Source organism: Lampetra fluviatilis, chromosome 34 (genome assembly GCF_964198595.1).
Source record: "Lampetra fluviatilis chromosome 34, kcLamFluv1.1, whole genome shotgun sequence".
NCBI lineage: Eukaryota > Metazoa > Chordata > Hyperoartia > Petromyzontiformes > Petromyzontidae > Lampetra > Lampetra fluviatilis.
The window spans coordinates 4,499,188-4,520,094 of NC_136308.1; the positions used below are offsets into that span (position 1 = coordinate 4,499,188).

Genomic DNA, 20,907 nt, shown 5'->3' on the forward strand with positions numbered 1-20,907 from the left:
GAACGATTGATTACGCACAATAACAACCAATGCCTCAATGTGGTTAACTGGTATGGTCACGGGAGGGGGGAGGAAAAATTCATCACAGGAGACAACGCGCCGAGTGTTTTCGGCGAGGCCCAAGAAACTCTTTGAACGCACCGATCCGCACGTTTTGTGTTCCCCCCAATCGTGTTAACAGCGTCTTGTCGTGCGGTGAAGAAAGCTTCGTGAGGATCTTCACAGCCAGCAGTTCATCAGCGTTGTGTCAGAGAACAGACCTGGATAACTTTCTGAAGTCCCTTCAATATGCTTCCTTGTCGACACGAGGAGCAATATCTTTGACAAGTCCTGCATGAGTGTGTGTCACAAGTCAACCAAGCCAAACGTTACGTTTCTCAGAGCTGGAACACGCCGATTCAAGTCACAAACTCAATTGCATACGATAAAGACACGTTTGCATAATTGCGTGTGCAGCCATTGGTGACCAGGCTGACTAGGCCTAGACCCAAACCCAGGCTCCCAGTGGTGAAAGCACATATCTCTGACATGGCACAAGCCCTCTGAAGCACCTGACCATATCTATGGATCTATGGTCAGTCCGTAAAGGCTAATGTGACAATCGCGACCTCTTATTTTTGTTTACAGATCATAGCCCAAAGAAAGAGTGCTGTGACCAAGCTGCCCTCTGATAGGGTTTACGATTGCGTAGCGCACATTTATTTTGAAAGCTTTCCTGTGACGTATAACATTGTCAAGAATTAACGACTTCTTCGATTTTTGTACAAAGCCCTGCACAAAACCAACATGTGTTCACATGTCAGTCAGTCAAGTCGTGTTTTTTTTGGGTAAGGCCCATTAAGCTAAGAAGCTCTGATTCAATATCAACCCGACCAAAAAAACGGCCGAGCATCTGACATGGGAAGGGAGGGGTTTTACAGCGATTGTATGGAACAAATACACCTATTTAATATTCCACACTTGCTCAGGAAGCGCCCCTTTAAAAGATGAGAACACTGATAGAGGTATGACGTGTGGAGGCAGATCTAATGAAAATGTCAAAGATAAATGAAAGCACAATTGACGCACTAAAATTCCATTAGTGCAGCACTAATAGGAGGCAAATACATAAAATCTTAAATGTCAATGCAAAACGAGCTAAGCAGTAATGTTGTATGCGAGTAATAATTTTTATTTCTGAGCTGACATTTCATAAATGACCTTAGAATACATGGTGTCTTGTAAATTTGAATCAATAAACTCGAAACTGTCTGGCGTTTTTTTTTCCCCTTGTCTATTCAACTTAAGTTTCGCTTTTCTCAACTACCTCCCCGCTATTTGCAAGAAGCTTAAAAGGCAGCTGGTAATTTTACATTTCAAGCCTCTAGATATTTAGAGATCTGGCTGCTCTGTGAACACTAGGTACTGATTAAACAACAACAACATAAACTCTGGCCGGTAATCAAACAATCGCATGCCAGAATGTTGTTTTGGAAGCCGTCTTCGTAAACAAAAAGGAAATGCTGTAATCAAAAACACAATCTACGGGGAGGGGGAAACCCTGGGGGCGATCACAAAAACTGAAAAAATAGTTTTGAGCCGTGGAAATGTGTCTAACGTAAAGCCAAAAATGTGCTTCTATTCGCAAGCGCTGTGTGTGGAAAACGTAGAGATATCAGCTATCTCCCAAACCCCCACACCATCCACACTGATGACGCAATCATCATCATCATCATCACCCGTAATCAATCCACTGCTGGATGAAGGCCCCCCATAGCTGTCCTAAGGCCCCGCGATGTAACGATCCACCCAGCACTCGACAGCGAGCCGATTCCATCCGCTGCATCTCTTCGGTGGACGTGCCCTCGGACGTGTATCATTCCATCATGAGGTCATGTCCACTGCAACCTTATGGGTCTCTGTGCGAGTCCGTGGGTCCTTTGTGCGAGTCTTTGGGTCTTTATGCGGGTCTGTGGGTCTCTGTGCGAGTCTGTGGGTCTCTGTGCGAGTCTGTGGGTGTTTATACGAGTCAGTGCGTCTCTGAGTCGATCGGTCTCTGTGCAAATTCGTGTCCACTGCTAGCGTTCACCGAGGGCACGAGTGGCATTCACTCGCTCTGCTCTCAAGCCAGCAGCCTGATGTAGAAACGTGGACACATGATTTATAGTTGGGTCTCAATTCAGACCCAAACAAAAGAAGAAGACCTGTGCTCTAACACAAACAGACACAGCACAATCGCGTCCCTCCCTCTGCACAATGGGGATCGATAACATAATGGATCTGACCAAGAGAAACCACACGCACGCACACACGGAGACAGCTCGCAGTACATGTCATTCTGCCACAGGTTGCCACCGAAGAGCGGGCAAACAACTAAATAATAAATAGCCGCACACAGCTGGCCCGCTGAGATTTCATTCTGTTTTTGTTGTTGTTTGTACGGCGCTGCCTTTGGATGGCGACCGCTTGCGGGTGAGTGGATCCATTGGCAGGGAGGAGGAGAGCGCGGCACAGCCAAACCTCCGTTGCTAGAGGCCCTTGGCTGTGGGCGTGCGTGCATGTGTGCACAAGGAAGAGTCGTTTGAAACCGGGAGGACGGTTCGGTGCCAACGGCGGCCACGTAAAGTCGCCAGGAATTCCGAGGTGGCCGTGCGGCCTGGTGGCCACAGAGCGCTGAGCTGGTACCACCGACTTCCTGGGTTCAAATCTGGGCTCTGGTCACCCGTGATTGAACCGGGTTATCAATTGCTGTGGGTTCATGGTCTCAACCTGGTCACCGATGATTGCAGGAAACTCATCACATTACAAGTGGTTCCGGAATAAATTTGGCTAATTCCTGCTAAGAGAATAGCAAGTATTAGTTTGACTATTATGAGATGCATGAACGTTATTATTCGTAGTAGGTTGGGAAAATGCTGCGCCCCTAGTGTGTTGCTAAGAGGTCACTTGAAGGGATCTCAGTAGTAGTTTTGTGATATCATCTTTGGTGGGATTTCCCTAACACAGCTGCGCCCCTCTGATGGGAGATCCGGACATCCCGTGACACCGGACACGAAGCCGATTGCACAGTGAGGATTTTTCTATGACACGATTTTATTTAACCCACTCTGTTGTTGTTGTATCCTCAAATCTTGTAACTCAATTTTAACCCACTTCCCAATGTGGTATCGACTGCAAACTTGGTATACTTATGTCATACTGATTACAATACTATATTCTATCATAAAAAATATAAATGTTTAAACGATCTTTTTACACACTTTCTATTAACTCACTCTGTTGTTGTTGTTGTATCCTCAAATCTTGTAACTCAATTTTAACCCACTTCCCAATGTGGTATCGACTGCAAACTTGGTATACTTATGTCATACTGATGCCAATACTATATTCTATCAAAAAAATATTTTTAAACATTTTTTATACGTTATGTTTCCACTTGGGTCTAATTTTCCACGCTCAACTAACGTTGGCTGTAATTGGCCACGGTCCCTTATGTTATGGCAAGCTTCGGGGCCACTTCCTGGAGTCGTGGAGTTCTGCCATTACGAGTACGGTACATTTCATTAAAGCGTGTTTTTAAAAAAGTATTTTTAAATATTAATTATTTTGTTTTATAACAAGAATCCGCCAGGGATTAGTTTCCCCTGCCACTGCTGTCTCCGTGAAACGATGTCAGCTTTAGTTAAATAATTAATTGGGTTCAGCCCCACTATCTGCCACCCTCCGCTAATTAACCGGAATCATCGCCTCTCGTATGAACGATGCTTAATACTGGTAGGAACCTCCTGGTTACACTAGCCCACAGGGGATTATTGTGTCCGTCTGTCGTGCAGGGAGGGGCTGGGTGGGGAGGGTGGGGCTGTGTGGGGAGGGGCTGCTCACCCCGTGGTGCCCTTATAAAACTCAACGTTTAACCTACTCACGCCGGCTTGTGCCCGCCCTCACAGTCGGGCATATTTGCGGAATACACCACGCCGCCGTTGACCCTGGCCATTGACCGAGCAACCCAACGTTCCTACCAGCTCCCTCCGCAGGAATGTGTTTAAAGCCATCGCCAAAAGTGTATTCACTTTTAATATTTTCAAAACAGCTTCTAGTTATATGTATGAGGATACATGGCTGTTGTCATTTTATATTGCTCATGTTATTTTTTACCTTTTGCTGTTTTATGCACTTTTTTAAATGCAAGTATGACCCAGACATGTCCTTATCCAGCTTACATAACAACCAGTAATAAATACATCTATCAATCGTTGTGCTCAGAAGCTAGTATTGGCGTCTCCTGTATATCATCTTTTGCTATGTGACACTTAGATGGGTTTGTGCAAATCTAAGTAAACATTTATTTAAAAAATGTATTTCATGATGTTTGATTAGTAGAGACACGTACTTCTGCACAGTGCATATGGTAAGATGGGCATTTTAGTGAGCATGACATGTATTACCTGATAAGAAACCAAAATAAATACCTCTCAGTGGGGTACACGCAAAAATTTGATCGCCATTTTTCATGTTGACATGAAAATAAAGACGCCGTTGTGTTCGATTACCCTCGACGCGATGATATTCTTCAGCAATAATTATGGGACATCAACAGTGACGGCTGGCTTCGTCATGAATGCGACAAGGCACAGCCGGAGGAAGGGGATGGAGTTGTCAGAGGCAATAGAGAGGACATGATAAGCCAGCCCCAAAGTGCCGTTTCACCATATCTCCCTCCCCAGGGAACATTTGATTTCAACAGGCTTACACTCAACAAACGCTAAGTTACAAGAGGCAGTCAAACGTGGGCCCTAATTTACCCAATGGCAGCAACACTTCTTTGACCAATGGTGTGCAAGACCAAGAAAAGAAATGTTTAAAATGGCTCTTTCTTTAGTTGTTTTCAAACATCTCTCTCACGTCTCCTTTCCTTTTGGTTGATGTTAAACAATTTCCACCTTCTCATGCATAGCGCCCGGAGATACATTTTTTAAGGGTGCTTTATAAAAAAAATTATTATCATTAATTGTATCATGCAGCATGCTTCCTAATAGGCATCGAATGATTTGGGCCCCCTTGCAATGTGGAAAGGGGGCCCAAATTTTTATTTTTTTTATTTTTTGTTCTACCACGGTCATCATAGTGGGAGCGGAGGATCACTCACGCGAACCCGTTACACACGGTCAGCTCTTTGGTCGATCCACTGCTGGATGAAGCCTTCCCCCCCCCCCACACCATGTCGGTCAAGTGGTTGTTGGACCGTACTTCATCACGGTGGGTCAGTGTCGGTTTGTGAAAACAGGGCCCAGACCTGGGTGACATATCTCTCGCCACTGACACGAGCCGTGGCCAAAAAAATGACTCCGGATCCCCAGGTTAACAAACACATCACTTTGCTGACCACTGCACGATTCACCCCAGGAGGCAAGAAATCATAAAATAATCCGGATTCTTACTCTATGCATGGATCGAGAGCGTAAGAAATACATTTTATTGATGAAACTAGGTCACGTTTTTATATCTATTTTATATATTATGCGTTATGTACAATACGCAGAATACAGGTAGAGCTTGCCCCGGGCTGCTTAGCGTTCTCCATTGATACGGTGCAAGGTGAACTGAACCATCTTTACAAAGGCAAAGATCCCATGGGAAGCCTTAACAGGCGCTTGGGGCAAGTGCCATTAGCAAGCACCAATGAAGGCCGGCACGGCACATGAGGAGGTGGGTGGCCAGCACCACGCCTCAGCGGCGATGTTTACACACGGCACCAGGTACTCATTTGAGGCCGAGTCGACCTAGGGGAGGAGGCCTAGGACCTGTTTAGATATTAAACATTGTTATTGGCCCTGAGCAGGAATCAACCTCGGGTCGCTGGGCTCATAGCGCCACGTGCTCACCACTGGACTACCACACCACACCGTTCCTACAAAGCACACATACACACCGCATCATATTCATTCATCACTGGAGAATATGAGCTACACTTACGTTAAAGATAAGAGACTACTGTGGTCAATTATACTTATACCAGACTCTTCGCCATCACTTTGTTCCTTCTGCCTGATCCCTAATCTATTCCAAGGTACACAAATGGCAGCCATGTTCTGCTCTCACAGTATTCCACTGTATGGCTTCAGGCCTATTATTATTATAATAATAATAATTTAAGTCGTTTGAACATTATGTTTGTAACCTGCATTGGCAAGGTGCAGCTGCATACAATACAGAGTTCTGAACATGTGTGCACTTGTTTTAAGTGTTTTTAAATCGTGAGCAATTAATGTGCAAAGCACCCCGGGCAGGAGCTGTGTGGGTAATGAGCAGCAATTCGCATAACAATGATTGCGATGTAAAGAGGGGAGACAACATTTGACTATAAATGCTTAAAATTTCTGGAGGGCTTAAGCCGGATTATAGAGCCAAACATATGAAAGCCACCATTCAGCTTTGCAGAGGGAATTTAAGGGAGAAAAAACAAAACCCGCTATCACCTTTGCGCACACAGAAATTGCGATCGAAATCGCGAATTCAAAAAGGTTTGGCTCCACGATTGCGTGGGTGCTCCGAGGCGGACGGAGAGGTTCGGCTGGCGTGGCCACGTGGGCAGACCCAGCAGAGTCAGAGCCAGCCAAGGCCTTGGGATGGCACCACCTGGGGTTTGCCACCTCATTCACAGACCCAGACATTCATAATTAAATTTTTGGGTCAGATCGCCGTAAGTAAAATTTGTGTCGTAACCCCTCACCCCTTACTCGACACGGCCAATTAACCCTTTCTCATTCCGATGAGGCAAGTGCACATCATTAATTTTTCGTTTTGAACATTAATAAATAAGTCACGTGAACAAACGTGCCTAACCTATTACTGCTCCGACACACCGGCAGTGTTGGAGAGAAATGAACAACATTGGCTAAACAAACCCGGACAATATTTTTCAGTCAACCTAGGTCCTATCATCGAAACGGTGCTGTATACCGTAACGAAGTTCAACACAATACCACCGGCCAGATCTCGGTACATTTCAATCATATTCCTGGCACCCGAGCACAGGTGCCAATTCCCAGACTGCCTGGGTCACACCCAGACAGGTGGCATCCCAAGCACCGCCACTCAGAACGCACAAGTCAATGGATGGGTGGCACACCCAATCTATGCCTTCACTCGCGAATAAAACACATTCCTGCGGAGGGAGCTGGTAGTAACGTTGGGTTGCTCGGTCAATGGCCTGCAGAGTCAACGGCGGCGTGGTGTATTCCGCAAATATGCCCGACTGTGAGGGCGGGCACAAGCCGGCGTGAGTAGGTTAAACGTTGAGTTTTATAAGGGCACCACGGGGTGAGCAGCCCCTCCCCCACTCAGCCCCACCCCTCCCACCCCCCACCCAGCCCCTCCCCACCCTCCCCTCTCCACCCAGCCCCACCCCTCCCATTTTTGGATGCACGACGGACGGACACAATAATCCCCTGTGGCCTGGTGGAACCAGGTGGTTCCTACCAGTATTACTACTCTCCACTGATGTGTGACGTGGCTGGGAATCGGACCGCCATTGGTGGGGGTTACATGGCAGTGCAATAACCACTGGGACAGTGCAACCCGTGCCCTCCCGCTGCCCCACCCCCCCAACTTCCACGCAAAGAAACTTTGATTCACATTGGAGACTAAACTAAAACCAAACTAGTTATTGTATTTCACCGGGTAAGGAAGGACCACTGAGCGAAATCGTTATTTTTCAGAAACCACCTGGCCACAAATGATAGCTCAACGAAGCGGCTTATCATCGTGGAAATTCATAGCAGCCAAATCCTCTTAAGGCATGTTTACAAATGTGGAGGGGAAAACCCGGAGGACTTGTAGAAAACTCCACACGACCACGGGAAGAAAGACATGCAGACTCCAAATATACAGCCGTCAGGGTCACGATCGAACCCATGACATCCTCTGCAAACCAGGCGACTGTGTTATCATCTTGCCACCGCTGCGCCCGTATTTCGAGATGAAATATGTCTCGATGCAAATTGCAGGCACTTATTGCTGATGTACTTTCCTGTTGGCCACTGCATTTTTTTTTTACAACACAAACCTGCCACGCTTGCATGTGGGCAAACGCATGACGTGTCAGCTATTTCGACGAAGGTGAACAGAAAACAAGGCAAATATATTTTTAAGACTGAAATTATCGCAATGCGTTTTTTGAATTCCAATGACTCCTTTACGGTGGGGGTCTACATTATTTTTATTTCGTCAGAAACTTGCAATAGAACTGCCTGTACCAAGAAAATATCGCACACACTATATCAAGATAAATACCCCCCTTATAGACTTTAAACAGTGCTGTTAGCAAGCAACTATCAAGGCTAGCACGGCACACGAGGGGGTGGGTGGCGAACACTACACCTGGCCACTTCTGTCTCCCCAATGCTGATATTTATACAGAACACCAGGTGTTAATTAAAGGCTGATTCGACCTAGGGGAGGCCCTGGACCAGTTCAAATATTCGTTCCTGTTGGTCGTGAGCGGGAATTGAACTCGGGTTACCGGGTTCATAGCAGTGTGCTAACCAGTGCACTACCATCCCTCACACAATGTATAGAAACACACACACACACTCACGAAAATCACGCTGCTAATGTGTAATTGCTACTCTAAACACATTTGATAAATTTTATACAATTATCACAGAGGCCACTGACATTAGTTCCACTGCCGAGACAATGCCCCTCTGCTGGCTTTTCCGCCCATCATTTATGATGCCCAATTGGTGCTCGTCATACAGCACCCTCGGTCACGACTGAAGACAAAAGGGGTAAAGTGTCGATGCCGTGCAGCGGCGACGGCGCGGGGGGGTGAGGGCCCGTTGGGAAACGGCAAATTTGCAGGCGCGTTGAACCCGGTCGATTTCTCGTCACAAAAAAAGAACCCCTCCACCCGCTCCTCAACGCCTGAGCTTGAGACAGCCACGCAATTTCCATGAACGTAGCAGCATGTCTAGCCCTCTCGACGACTTCTGTTGTCCCTGGGCTTGCAAAATGTGGACGGGGCCAGTGAATTGCATGGGCACGAATCAATTGAGTGGAGTGATGAGGACAGTGAAAACGCAGCAGGAGGGGGCATTTATTTGCACAGAAAGGTGGGGAAGCAACGGCCTCCACCAGAACACCGGCTTTCTCCTTCGTGTCGGCGCATGCGAGTGTGCGCTTACGGGATTTCATCACGGCCGCGAGTTCCTAGAGCTCGGGATGACGTGAGCCATGCAACGTGCACGGGTTGCGTATCCAAGACCGAACCAGGAGGATTCAACCACAACTCTGGCTGTCACCTGATGATGCTGGTTGTAACGGAGGGCGTAACGTTATGGTACTCGAATTGTAAAATGTTGTGGGTTACTCTCCGCTGTACTAGTAACGAATTGGCCACGTTTTGTTTAAGTGACAAACCTTACTAATTGGCTGTGTCGGGTGGTGGCGGGTTTAACGACACATTTATATCTACACGATCTTGCCCAAAAATATCGATAATGGGTAGTGTCCTCACTGCGCACAGTTCAGCCGGAGTTGCGATTTTACCTGGGCGCGGAATTGGTGAGGGCAACGATTGGAACGAAATTCACATGAAGGTAGAGAGAGAGAGGCAGAGAAATCACAATAAGGTGACGGCAGCGAACGAATGAAGCAAACGACACAGCTACAAGGGCAAGAACAGGTACAGATACACAAGACAATGGAGTGAACGCAGAGACCGAGGCAAAGAGAAATGTAACAGAGGCAACGAAACAGAGGAGAGACACAGATGGAGACAAAGGCAGAAGCAGAGAGGCAGGGGACGGCTGGACAATGAGTTGAATAAATTAAATGAATGGAACGAATCAAACGGGGATTGGAATCAGAAACAGGAGCAGAAGTACAGACAGGGAGAAGTTGAGAGACAGGGTATTATACAGGATTGGAGAAATACACACGATTACTGACAAGATCAGATACAGATAGAAGATTTTAAAAAAATACGCAGGATTACAAAGACGATCTCAGACCGAGATGGAATCAGATACAGACACAGATGCAGAAACAGGATCGTGCAGAATCAGACAGAGAATCACGCAGAATCAGAGAGAGAATCACGCAGAATCAGAGAGAGAATTACGCAGAATCAGAGAGAGAATCATACAGAATCATAGAGAGAATCACGCAGAACCAGAGAGAGAATCACGCAGAACCAGAGAGAGGATCACGCAGAATCAGAGAGAGAATCACGTAGAATCAGAGAGAGAATCACGCAGAATCAGAGAGAGAATCGCGCAGAATCAGAGAGAGAATCACGCAGAACCAGAGAGAGAGAATCACGCAGAACCAGAGTGAGAATCACGCAGCATCAAAGAGAGAATCACGCAGAATCAGAGAGAGGATCACGAAGAATCAGAGAGAGAATCACGCAGAATCAGAGAGAGAATCACGTAGAATCAGAGAGAGAATCACGCAGAATCAGAGAGAGAATCACGCAGAATCAGAGAGAGAATCACGCAGAATCAGAGAGAGAATCACGCAGAACCAGAGAGAGAGAATCACGCAGAACCAGAGTGAGAATCACGCAGCACCAAAGAGAGAATCACGCAGAATCAGAGAGAGGATCACGAAGAATCAGAGAGAGAATCACGCAGAATCAGAGTGAGAATCACGTAGAATCAGAGAGAGAATCACGCAGAACCAGAGAGAGAATCACGCAGAATCAGAGAGAGGATCACGCAGAACCAGAGAGAGAATCACGCAGAACCAGAGTGAGAATCACGTAGAATCAGAGAGAGAATCACGCAGAATCAGAGAGAGAATCACGTAGAATCAGAGAGAGAATCACGTAGAATCAGAGAGAGAATCACGCAGAACCAGAGAGAGAATCACGCAGAATCAGAGAGAGGATCACGCAGAACCAGAGAGAGAATCACGCAGAATCAGAGAGAGAATCACGCAGAATCAGAGAGAGAATCACGTAGAATCAGAGAGAGAATCACGCAGAACCAGAGAGAGAATCACGCAGAATCAGAGAGAGGATCACGCAGAACCAGAGAGAGAATCACGCAGAACCAGAGTGAGAATCACGTAGAATCAGAGAGAGAATCACGCAGAATCAGAGAGAGAATCACGTAGAATCAGAGAGAGAATCACGTAGAATCAGAGAGAGAATCACGCAGAACCAGAGAGAGAATCACGCAGAATCAGAGAGAGGATCACGCAGAACCAGAGAGAGAATCACGCAGAATCAGAGAGAGAATCACGCAGAATCAGAGAGAGAATCACGTAGAATCAGAGAGAGAATCACGCAGAACCAGAGAGAGAATCACGCAGAATCAGAGAGAGGATCACGCAGAACCAGAGAGAGAATCACGCAGAATCAGAGAGAGAATCACGCAGAATCAGAGAGAGGATCACGTAGAATCAGAGAGAGGATCACGCAGAACCAGAGAGAGAATCACGCAGAACCAGAGTGAAGATCACGCAGAATCAGAGAGAGAATCACGAAGAACTAGAGAGAGAGAATCACGCAGAATCAGAGAGAGAATCACGAAGAACCAGAGTGAGGATCGTGCAGAATCAGGAGGAGGATGATCCAAGTCGCAGGGTGCCGGTCGGGCTCACCGAGTGGGGGCAGCTCGTACTCCACCTCGAGCACAACGCGCTCGCCCACGTTCTTCAGGAGGCTGATGATCTCGTCGTGCCTCAGCCGCGTCAGGTTGATGCCGTTCACCGTGCGGATGCAGTCTCCCACGTTAAGCTGGTCGCTCCTGCGAAGGGCATCCCCGGGTCAATGGCACGGCCGTCGAGCGGGCGGGCGGTTGCAACCCGAGACCGCACCGGGCCACGCGAGCGGGAGGGACCAGAGGGGGGCGGGTGGAGGGGGTGGCAGGGGGTGGTTGGCAGGGTGCCCTGGCTGGCAGCGCCAGGTTTAGGCAACGGAAGCAACGGAGGCGCGTGCCCAGTCAGGCAGATTGTCGAGACTCGGGAAGGGGCGGCAATGTCAAGGCGAAGTCAGGTTCATCGGAATCAAGAACGTCGATTTGTACTGGAGGAATCCGATGAGCTGTGAAGATCTTTTTCACAGCTGTACAGTAGGTCTGATCCAGAGGTCGCAAACGGGTTTTGATTCCTTACCCGTACCTGTACCCGGCCGCACCAGGTTCGCAAACGGGTACCCGTACCCGTACCCGGCCGGGTACGGGTAGCCGGGTATCGGGTAGGGTACGGGTATCGGGTACCCGGTTGCGACCTCTGGTCTGATCAAATAAGCCCCATGACCAACACGGCATAGGGGAGACCTTCATTCAGCGGTGGACTGACAACACGCTATAAATTATTATTAATGTCAACATTACGTTTGAAATGATTTATACCCCCATTCACCCCTACCCTTCCCACCTTCAGAAATTAAGTTTTATTTTAATGTTGTGGTGCTCATTATTTCTTATTCCCACGAGTGGCTACATGGGACAAATAAAATAATTACACACAACGCATATGAATCCAAAGGAATGCATTATCATGCGTAGAATTGGACGGATGACTTGTAAGGGATCTATTTGAATGTTACTTGTCATTCATATTCAATCGTGTGATGGTTACAAGATTGGATGTGAATGTGAGAGGGCATTGTGGATATCCAGTCTATGAGAGCCTTGCAGTAAGAGGTGGCTGGGTGGACCAGAGGTCAAAAAGCTGAGCCAGCACTCCTGAAATCCTGGGTTTTAATCTGGTCAGCCACCTATGATTAAACCGAATTCCTAAGTGTGTTGAGTTAATGGTTTCAACTCAGTCACTAATTTTTGCAAAGAAAACCCATCATGAAAAAAAACCTGGTTTTACACTTGATTTGGCTCCGAAGATGTATAAACTAATATTGGTTTGATGTTTCACAAATCCCATCAAACGCCTCTTCCACGGGCCACTCTCTGAAGCATGGGGGCCACCGCTCCGTGAGATTCGTTACTGCACACCGACACGATGCGAGTTGGGGGAAGGAGAGAAAAAAAAAATATTTGAAAAAAGATTTCATCCCACGGAGGGGGGAGCCGGCCTCACCGTGCCGCGATGCCTCCTGGCCGGAGGTTGGAGACGCGGGGCCGCCCCTCCTTGTCCGTGCCGCCCGTCACCGTGAGCCCCAGCGTGCTGCCCTCTTTCTTCATGAGCTCCACCGTGGTGCTGCCCCGCAGCTCCTCTGCCGGGAGGCACCGCGCGAAGCCATCGCGGTACGTGAGCGAGCATCGTAATCACCATGACGACCGCTGCCGTCAAGATCATTATCGCTGTCGTCACCGCCGCTCGTTTCGTCACTCGGACAAACCGAGTCTCTCTCGAAAACGCGAACCAACAATGGGGTCTATTGCTGGAGTAATTTGCGCGACTAAACACAGATAATGGGATAGACCCCGAGTGCCCCCGTACCACACCGGATAAGAGGAGTTTTACTGCAATCACACAAATCATCATCAGCCATGGGCTATCCACTGCTGGATGAAGCCTCCCCTCCACTGTCCAAGCTGTCGCCATCACTCACGGTCTCGTGAATGCAATAAGCAATCTGCCATATGCGCAGAGTCTAATTTCATTTCTCTATCTTGTAGTGGTGGATGACCTCTCCCTGGTGCGTTCTCTCCTTTGGCTTGCACTCCGTTGTTAGTCTTGACCACCGGCCATCAGCTCTTCCAGCGACACGTCCAGCTCAAGCACATTTGGATTTTAATAAAATGATGTCTCTAGCTTGCGTATATTTACTCATCCATGCGTTTCTATTGCAGTCTGTCTGGAATATGAATATATTTGAGAATGTATAGTTTTTTTGAAGTGGACAGAAATTCAACCGAGAAAATCAAGGAGACTCATAATAGCGACAGGGGACTTAGTGCCGAAATCATTATTTCAGAGACAGATCTAAAAGCCCTTTCCTGAACAAGTTACTCAAGTGCACAACCAAATTACGTCAGGTGCAAAAACGAAAATTAAATGTCTTAAACTTAATTTGTTGCACCAGTGAAGCTCAAAGAAAGGTGCGTAGCAACACTAACTCAATCAGTGCCTTTTGGTAAACATGCCAAGACATGTAGCCGCTGCAATGCTGGCCTGTGATCAGCACACGGGTGAGGGATTGCCATCCACTCCCTTGTAACAACAAAGGTATCCTGTGGCTCAACAGGCAGTTTTTTTTTCTCGAATTGAGATCACACCAATGATTTGAAAATGCCAATTATTTATCCAGGGTGTGGTGGAACGAAATACAAGTATATTGGATGTTACGAGAGAAGAGGAACAGAATAGAAGTACATGGTGGAAGGAAATTCGATCAGTTGATCCCATACAATAATATGTGTATGTATGTTTAACTTCTTTCGCACCGTACGTAGCCAACCGTGCGAATCGGAAGTGCGGGATAATCCGTGCTTTGGCTTGGAAGAAAAATATTTACCCAGGGAAAGCCCCACCGAGTCTCGAAACAATTTATCAGGAGGATCCTGCATTAGGACGTTCGGCCAAAAGTAAAAATTAGTGTTTGGCTTCATGTGGGAGAAAACGGTAGAACCGAAAGCAGTGTTGTTCATTGCAAGGCCCGCGGGCCACTGGCGGCCCCTGTTGGTCTTTAGTGCGGCCCCTGACTTGCGGCCTCCCGACAAAACACAAAAGTGAAAACACTACCCATCATCATCGTCATCGTCATCGTCGTGCCGTCAAACTCCGGGGTTTCAAATGTCGTGGCGGCCCTCACACTGATGATGTCTTATCGGCGAAAGTGGCCCTCCCGCTCAAAACTAGTGAAGAACACTGACCTCGAGGCAACCCAGCATGCATACGAAGGGGCGACACTCACCACTGCCATCTCCTGGCCACCTCGCAGCGCCATGCCTACAACACCTCACAAGCCATGGCGGTCACCCTATTTAAATGCTAACCGGGATCAAGCCCACCCAATTTCCAAAATATGATTAGATCGGGAACATTTTGGGCGATTTCGTCTTCAGCACGTGTTTGCGTCGGTCTCACGAAAGACAAACAGTTCCATGCAGGAGTATGCAGACTGCATCTGACCGGAGTAGGGGCATCACTTCATAAATTCCATTTAGATCAAGTGGACCGATCTGCTGTACATGCAAAGCCTTTAAACCAATAACCGTACGGCGCTGCTCGAGTTCAATCGCCTTCACCGGGCCCCTCCTGCAGTGCCGGCGGATTTATAAAAATACAGATAACTGGCTGATCTGCTCGCTCATGGGAGTGTAATGGTGCTTATCTAAAGGCTTCCCTTGCAGCCTAATGGAAATATTGCGAGCAGCACTTGTAGATTTTGTTCTACCGCGATTGCTTCGCTTGCTTTGCTTCCCTTCTCGCGGTCATACTCCGATAAGTGCTCCTCCCTGTTCAAGGTCAGCCCACATGACTGGCTTTTTGTTCCCCTCAACATCCGAATCATGAAAACAAAAACCCAGCCCTACAGTAGCTGCTGAGAAAGACAGTGGACACGTTGATTGAAGCGAGGGGGGTTAGTGTGGCGGGCCTTCCCTTTACTCCCCTATAGCCTAGAACTCCCTTCCCACAGCCGTTGGTGCTCCAGACTGAAGAGACTCATTTTTCCCCCCTGCCTAGAAGATGGTCTTGCTCTTTCATACTGTGGGCTGGTTACACCAGCTGGTTACACCAGCCCACAGGGGATTATTGCGTCCGTCCGTCGTGCAGGGAGGGGCTGGGTGGGGAGGGAGGGGCTAGGTGGGGAGGGTGGGCCTGGGTGGGGAGCGGAGGGTGGGGAGGGGCTGGGTGGGGAGGGCGGGGAGGGGCTGGGTGGGGAGGGGAGGGTGGGGAGGGGCTGGGTGGGGAGGGGCTGGGCCCTTATAAAACTCAACGTTTAACCTACTCACGCCGGCTTGTGCCCGCCCTCACAGTAGGCCATATTTGCGGAATACACCACGCCGCCGTTGACCCTGGCCATTGACCGAGCAACCCAACGTTGCTACCAGCTACCTCCGCAGGAATGTGTTATAAACTGTCCACACTGTGTCCGTCTGCATTGTCTTGAGATGAAGTTGCTTTTAGATGCTCCGTAAATCCAAATATCGTACAGTGCTGCGATTGATAGAGTGCTACGAGGCCCGAGACATTTTCGATGAAAATTATTTCAGGGAGCAGTGCCCCTTCTTGTGTCAGAACAGCCCTAGAAGATGACATCACGTGCCTCACTTCTGAATTCACTTTAATTGAGGCTCGAGGTGCCACTGAAGAAAACGTATTTACCATTCAGCCAAATACCAGATCTGGGTATTCTGTGAACAACAACAACTTGTGTTGGATTCCCAGCCATTGGCGAGTGTCAGTGGCAAAGGGTGTTTGAACTTGTCCTGGGACTCCCCTAGGTCGACTCAGCCTTAAATGAGTGCCTCGTGCAGAGCAAAAACATCAGCGACTGGGGAGACAAATGCGGCCAGGCGAGGTGATGGCCACATCAACAACAGCCTGCTGAAAGCTATACAGGAGAACTTTGCCAATGTATAGTGGGGAGCAGTCGTAGAGCAGTACGACAAAACCGAGTTTGATTCCCAGCCATGACTAACACCACTGTCAACCTTGCGTCTGAACTTGTTGTGCACCTCCCCATAGGTAGACTCAGCCTCAAATGAGTAACTGGTATCGGAGAAACAGAGGCAGCTGGGGCATGGTGGGTGTCTACGCGACTCCCTCGCGCGCCGTGCGCCACGCACGAGGGAGTCGTGAGTTTGTCACCAGCGGCATTGTGTCACGACGGTTTCGCGAGGCTGCACGGGGGACCGTTCGCTTCGTCTGGCAGCCTCACCTGGGATGCTGTGGCGTCTGAGCGCAACCGTGCCATCCACGCGTGCCAGCCCGCTCGCCCGTGCGTAGGGCCCATCGTCTGAGGACAAACACACACGGCGACAGCAGAGGTGCGATTAATTAATAAACGGGCAAACGCAACACACAGACGTCTGCCAGTCCACACGCATGTAAAATAGGCAAGTAAAGTGCTGGCTCGCTGGACAAAATGTTGTTCGGCGGCATTTGTTTTTAAGCGAAAACAAGCTTTGTACTGGTTTGAACTTCTTGGTCTCAGGTTTAAACAAATACAGTAGTGGCGTATTGTCAGATGTTACGCGCAGGAGCACTATGCAAAAACTTTGGGGTCTGGTTCAGTACAACAGCAAAACCACATCAAATAATCCAGAGAAAACAAGATACGATGAAGATTATGCTCTGGTCCAAAGGCGTCTATAATTGACATTCACGTTTGTACTCTCGGCCACACAATTAAAAATAAAAATCCATTACAACATTAGACATATACACGTGTGTGTGTGTGCGCACACAAGTCTGTGAGCATGAGCACATGAGAGACTGCCAGAGAATACCTTGTGGCTTAAAGATAGTGACCACAAAACACACACACACACAAGGCATAATGAACGCTATGAAGTAAATATGGACTAGCTCGGTATGTGAATGAACTCAAGCTCCCAAGTATGGTCTCCCAACCCAGGTGGTCTCAGTGGTAGACCACAAAGAAAATGGCCAGTGTGCATGACACTTCCTTCAAAGGTCAACGGTTGGAATCCACGTCAAAGCCAGCCTTAAGCCAGCCTTAAGCCAGCCGGTGTCGTGTTGTAAAAATATTAACAAACAGAGGATGGAGGGAGTCGGTCATCGTTCGGCTCCCCGGTGTCACTTGCATCACGTTCCCAAGGCTACCGGAGCGTATGCCCGGCCTGGCGCAATGACTGGGCAAGCGGGCTCGGCATCACCTCCCACGCCGGAGTTACCAAGGCCAAGGCAGCAAACCTGGGCTGCGTAACTTGTGTTGTGTGTCGCACACCTTTAGCGAATCCACGCTCGGAATCAGTCACAGTAAAATGGAAATAATAAAATAATAAAAATAAAACATTATAAAATATTTTATAATTTTATTATATTGTTTTATTATTTTTACTTTGTATTATTTTCATTATTTTATTATTTCCATTCTACGTGACTTTACCGAAAGAACCAAGAAGATGAATCCCTGCAGTCACGAAAGCTTTAAATCAAAATCAGTCACAGTAAGATAATTGGTTCTTTACCCTTCTATCTGGCAACAAAACTGACACCTTTTTTACAAGGAGTCATGTTTGCATAGACCGCAATACCTGCAGTCATAATACAAACAAAAGAACATAACTCTGATAATGTGCACTGTCCTTAAAGTTGATTGATCCACACCCGAGACAGCTTTCCTTAGAGCCTAGTCTCATATGGGTTGGACCAGATAACGCCAAAAGGCGCACAACTCAAAGACAATGCACCATCAGAGTATGAGAGCTCGGGGCAAGCATCTACACTATGGGAACCTCATTTGCCAGTAAAAATATGATAATTGGTTCTTTACCCTTCTATCTGGCAACAAAACTGACACCTTTTTTACAAGGAGTCATGTTTGCATAGACCGCAATACCTGCAGTCATAATACAAACAAAAGAACATAACTCTGATAATGTGCACTGTCCTTAAAGTTGATTGATCCACACCCGAGACAGCTTTCCTTAGAGCCTAGTCTCATATGGGTTGGACCAGATGACGCCAAAAGGCGCACAACTCAAAGACAATGCACCATCAGAGTATGAGAGCTCGGGGCAAGCATCTACACTATGGGAACCTCATTTGCCAGTAAAAATATGAAGAACCAATTATCATATTTTTACTGGCAAATGAGGTTCCCACAGTCACAGTAAGTCAACCTCGATGTGTGCACTCCTTCCCACGTGTTCCATGATGGCGGAGTGTCACATTTCAACGGCTTACAACTTGATAATTGGTTTTTTACCCTTCTATCTGGCAACAAAACTGACACCTTTGTTGCCAGATAGAAGGGTAAAAACCAATTATCATATTTTTACTGGCAAATGAGGTTCCCATAGTGTAGAGGCTTACAACTTGCATAGCGCTAATATGGAGCCGACTGGTGAACATGGAAAGGCAGCGCATGGTGGGGTGAGAAGAATGGCGTTTTATAATCCTCTACTTGGTGCTTTGCAGACAATTTAGAAAGACAGTTGAGATGTTTACAAGATTTACTACGTGCGGAGCGGCGACACCGTGGTCAGTGCATTTCCCAATGGAATTGGTTACCGAAGTTTGATTCCTGCCCACAGCAAACATCGATTGGTGAACGACATCTGAACCGGTCCCGGGTCCCACCACTTCACGTTTTTGTTCATGTTTTTGTTTTTTTGTTTGTTGCGGTTGCACCCGATTCAAGAGCCGAATGGCTCACAGGGCTATACCTAATAAATTAACTTGAACTTCACCAACCCGACCAACATGAAGTATGGCCAGAAAACAACACCCATAATGGCATGGAGAGGCCTTCATCCAGCAGCGGATTGAAAATGGCTACCGATTACAAAAATACATTTCCATGTTCTTCATGCCACATTTCAGACGACGCGAGCGCAAACGTCAGACGTACGGCAAAGGTGCGAACGGAAAGAATTTAACAACAGCAGCTGCTGCACCTCACCGTCAACAAACTCTTTTACTGCTTAGGAAGCTCACGCTGCACTGAATGCAAACACTTCTGCAAAGTCTGGAAACGGAAATGCATTTTATTACAAACCTGTCGCTGTCCTCGAGCTATCCATTTGACTTTAATTATATTTATAGATTTTATTTTTGGGGTTTGAAATGAGTTTTTTTGTTTGCCGTCCCAGACAGTGAACAAAAATTGAACTGCGAAACAGTTCATAAAAGTCACCCCCCGCAGCTACATCTGATGCGTCAACAAGCCGCGCTGCGTTAAAACTACAAATATGTATAGATTTCTCGCGTTGCCGTTATAATGCTGTTCAGTTTAAAAATGACCGGCGTACATTACTTATCGATTTACTTTTTTGTGTCAAGAGATTTCATTTAATTCAAAGGCTGACCGTGCCACGGTGGGGTCGGCTTTGAATGGCACGCCTTGCTGCCGTGAAAAGTGAGTGGCGCGCGAGTTTAACCGACGGCATTGATTGTTTGGGAGGGCCCTCACGACGTACATTTGAGGCACACGAGCGTGCCCGTCTGTGCAGTATCACATTCGCGCATTACCGGCATTTCTCTCGTCAGACTGGTCCCTTATAGCGGCCAAGTCCTTTGAGTGCTCAAACCCTGACCCTGCCTCTCGTGGTCACGCAGCTGTATAAACGTGGATTGCTTAACAATAACAAGCGTGGAATATTTGTGTTTTATTCTTCTTATCCTCTTCCTCCTCTTCCATGTTATTTTAATCTGGTCTGTGATTGATAGCTAGAAGTCATGATCTTGGCTTAACCTCAGAGAAATTGCAGGAACATTTGCCTTGATTTATAGGCCCCAACATTGTAAGTAAAATACTGCGGAGGGGAAAAAAAACTCCAATAGATTGAAGTAGATTTAATATATATGTTTTATTTAGAGCCCTTTAACAAACCGCGGATGAATGAAGGCCTGTCCATGACTTTACATCATAAGGCCTGTTTGACCATACTTCACCATGTTGGTCAGTGACAGTTGGTGGAAGTGGGGCTCCGAGACCTGTGCCAAGGCTGGGATTTGAACTCACGTTGCCGGGTTCACAAGGCAGCGCGCGCGCTAACCACCGAGCCACTCCTGCACACGTTAATATAAACATGAAATTAACAATAAAGCAATGTAAGGTAAATGTATAAAAAGTGGCTATTACGCCACCCATTCTTAAAATAAAACGATCAGAAGCGCATTCCACCATATTTTTTTTTATAAATAAGTCTAACTCGTATTTTTTTACACACAGAATGGCTTGACGACGACACAAGAGATTGGTGCCAGAAAGATGTTGCACTACTTGAACTTTATTGGCACTACAAGACAGAGGAGAGTGGAAACAAATGACAAAAATGTGCAGTGGACACCTACGGGGCTATATGCCCCATGAATCGT

The 20,907-nt window shown here is 47.3% G+C and overlaps 1 protein-coding gene across 12 annotated transcripts in view; it reads right to left on the reverse strand.

Annotated features, from left to right (window-relative positions):
- The window catches only part of LOC144944306 (glutamate receptor-interacting protein 2-like), a 209,150-nt gene that overhangs the window by 72,941 nt on the left and 115,302 nt on the right, over positions 1-20,907 (reverse strand). For all 12 annotated transcript variants that reach the window (XR_013639573.1, XM_078872359.1, XM_078872357.1 and 9 more), the window contains 3 exons: positions 16,778-16,855; positions 13,027-13,162; positions 11,590-11,735 (listed from right to left, as the gene is read on the reverse strand). Coding sequence is in view for 11 of the 12 variants with exons in the window: in XM_078872359.1 (XP_078728485.1) it covers positions 11,590-11,735; positions 13,027-13,162; positions 16,778-16,855 (360 nt within the window). In the remaining variant the exon portion in view is untranslated. The remainder of the gene's footprint in view (positions 1-11,589; positions 11,736-13,026; positions 13,163-16,777; positions 16,856-20,907) is intronic.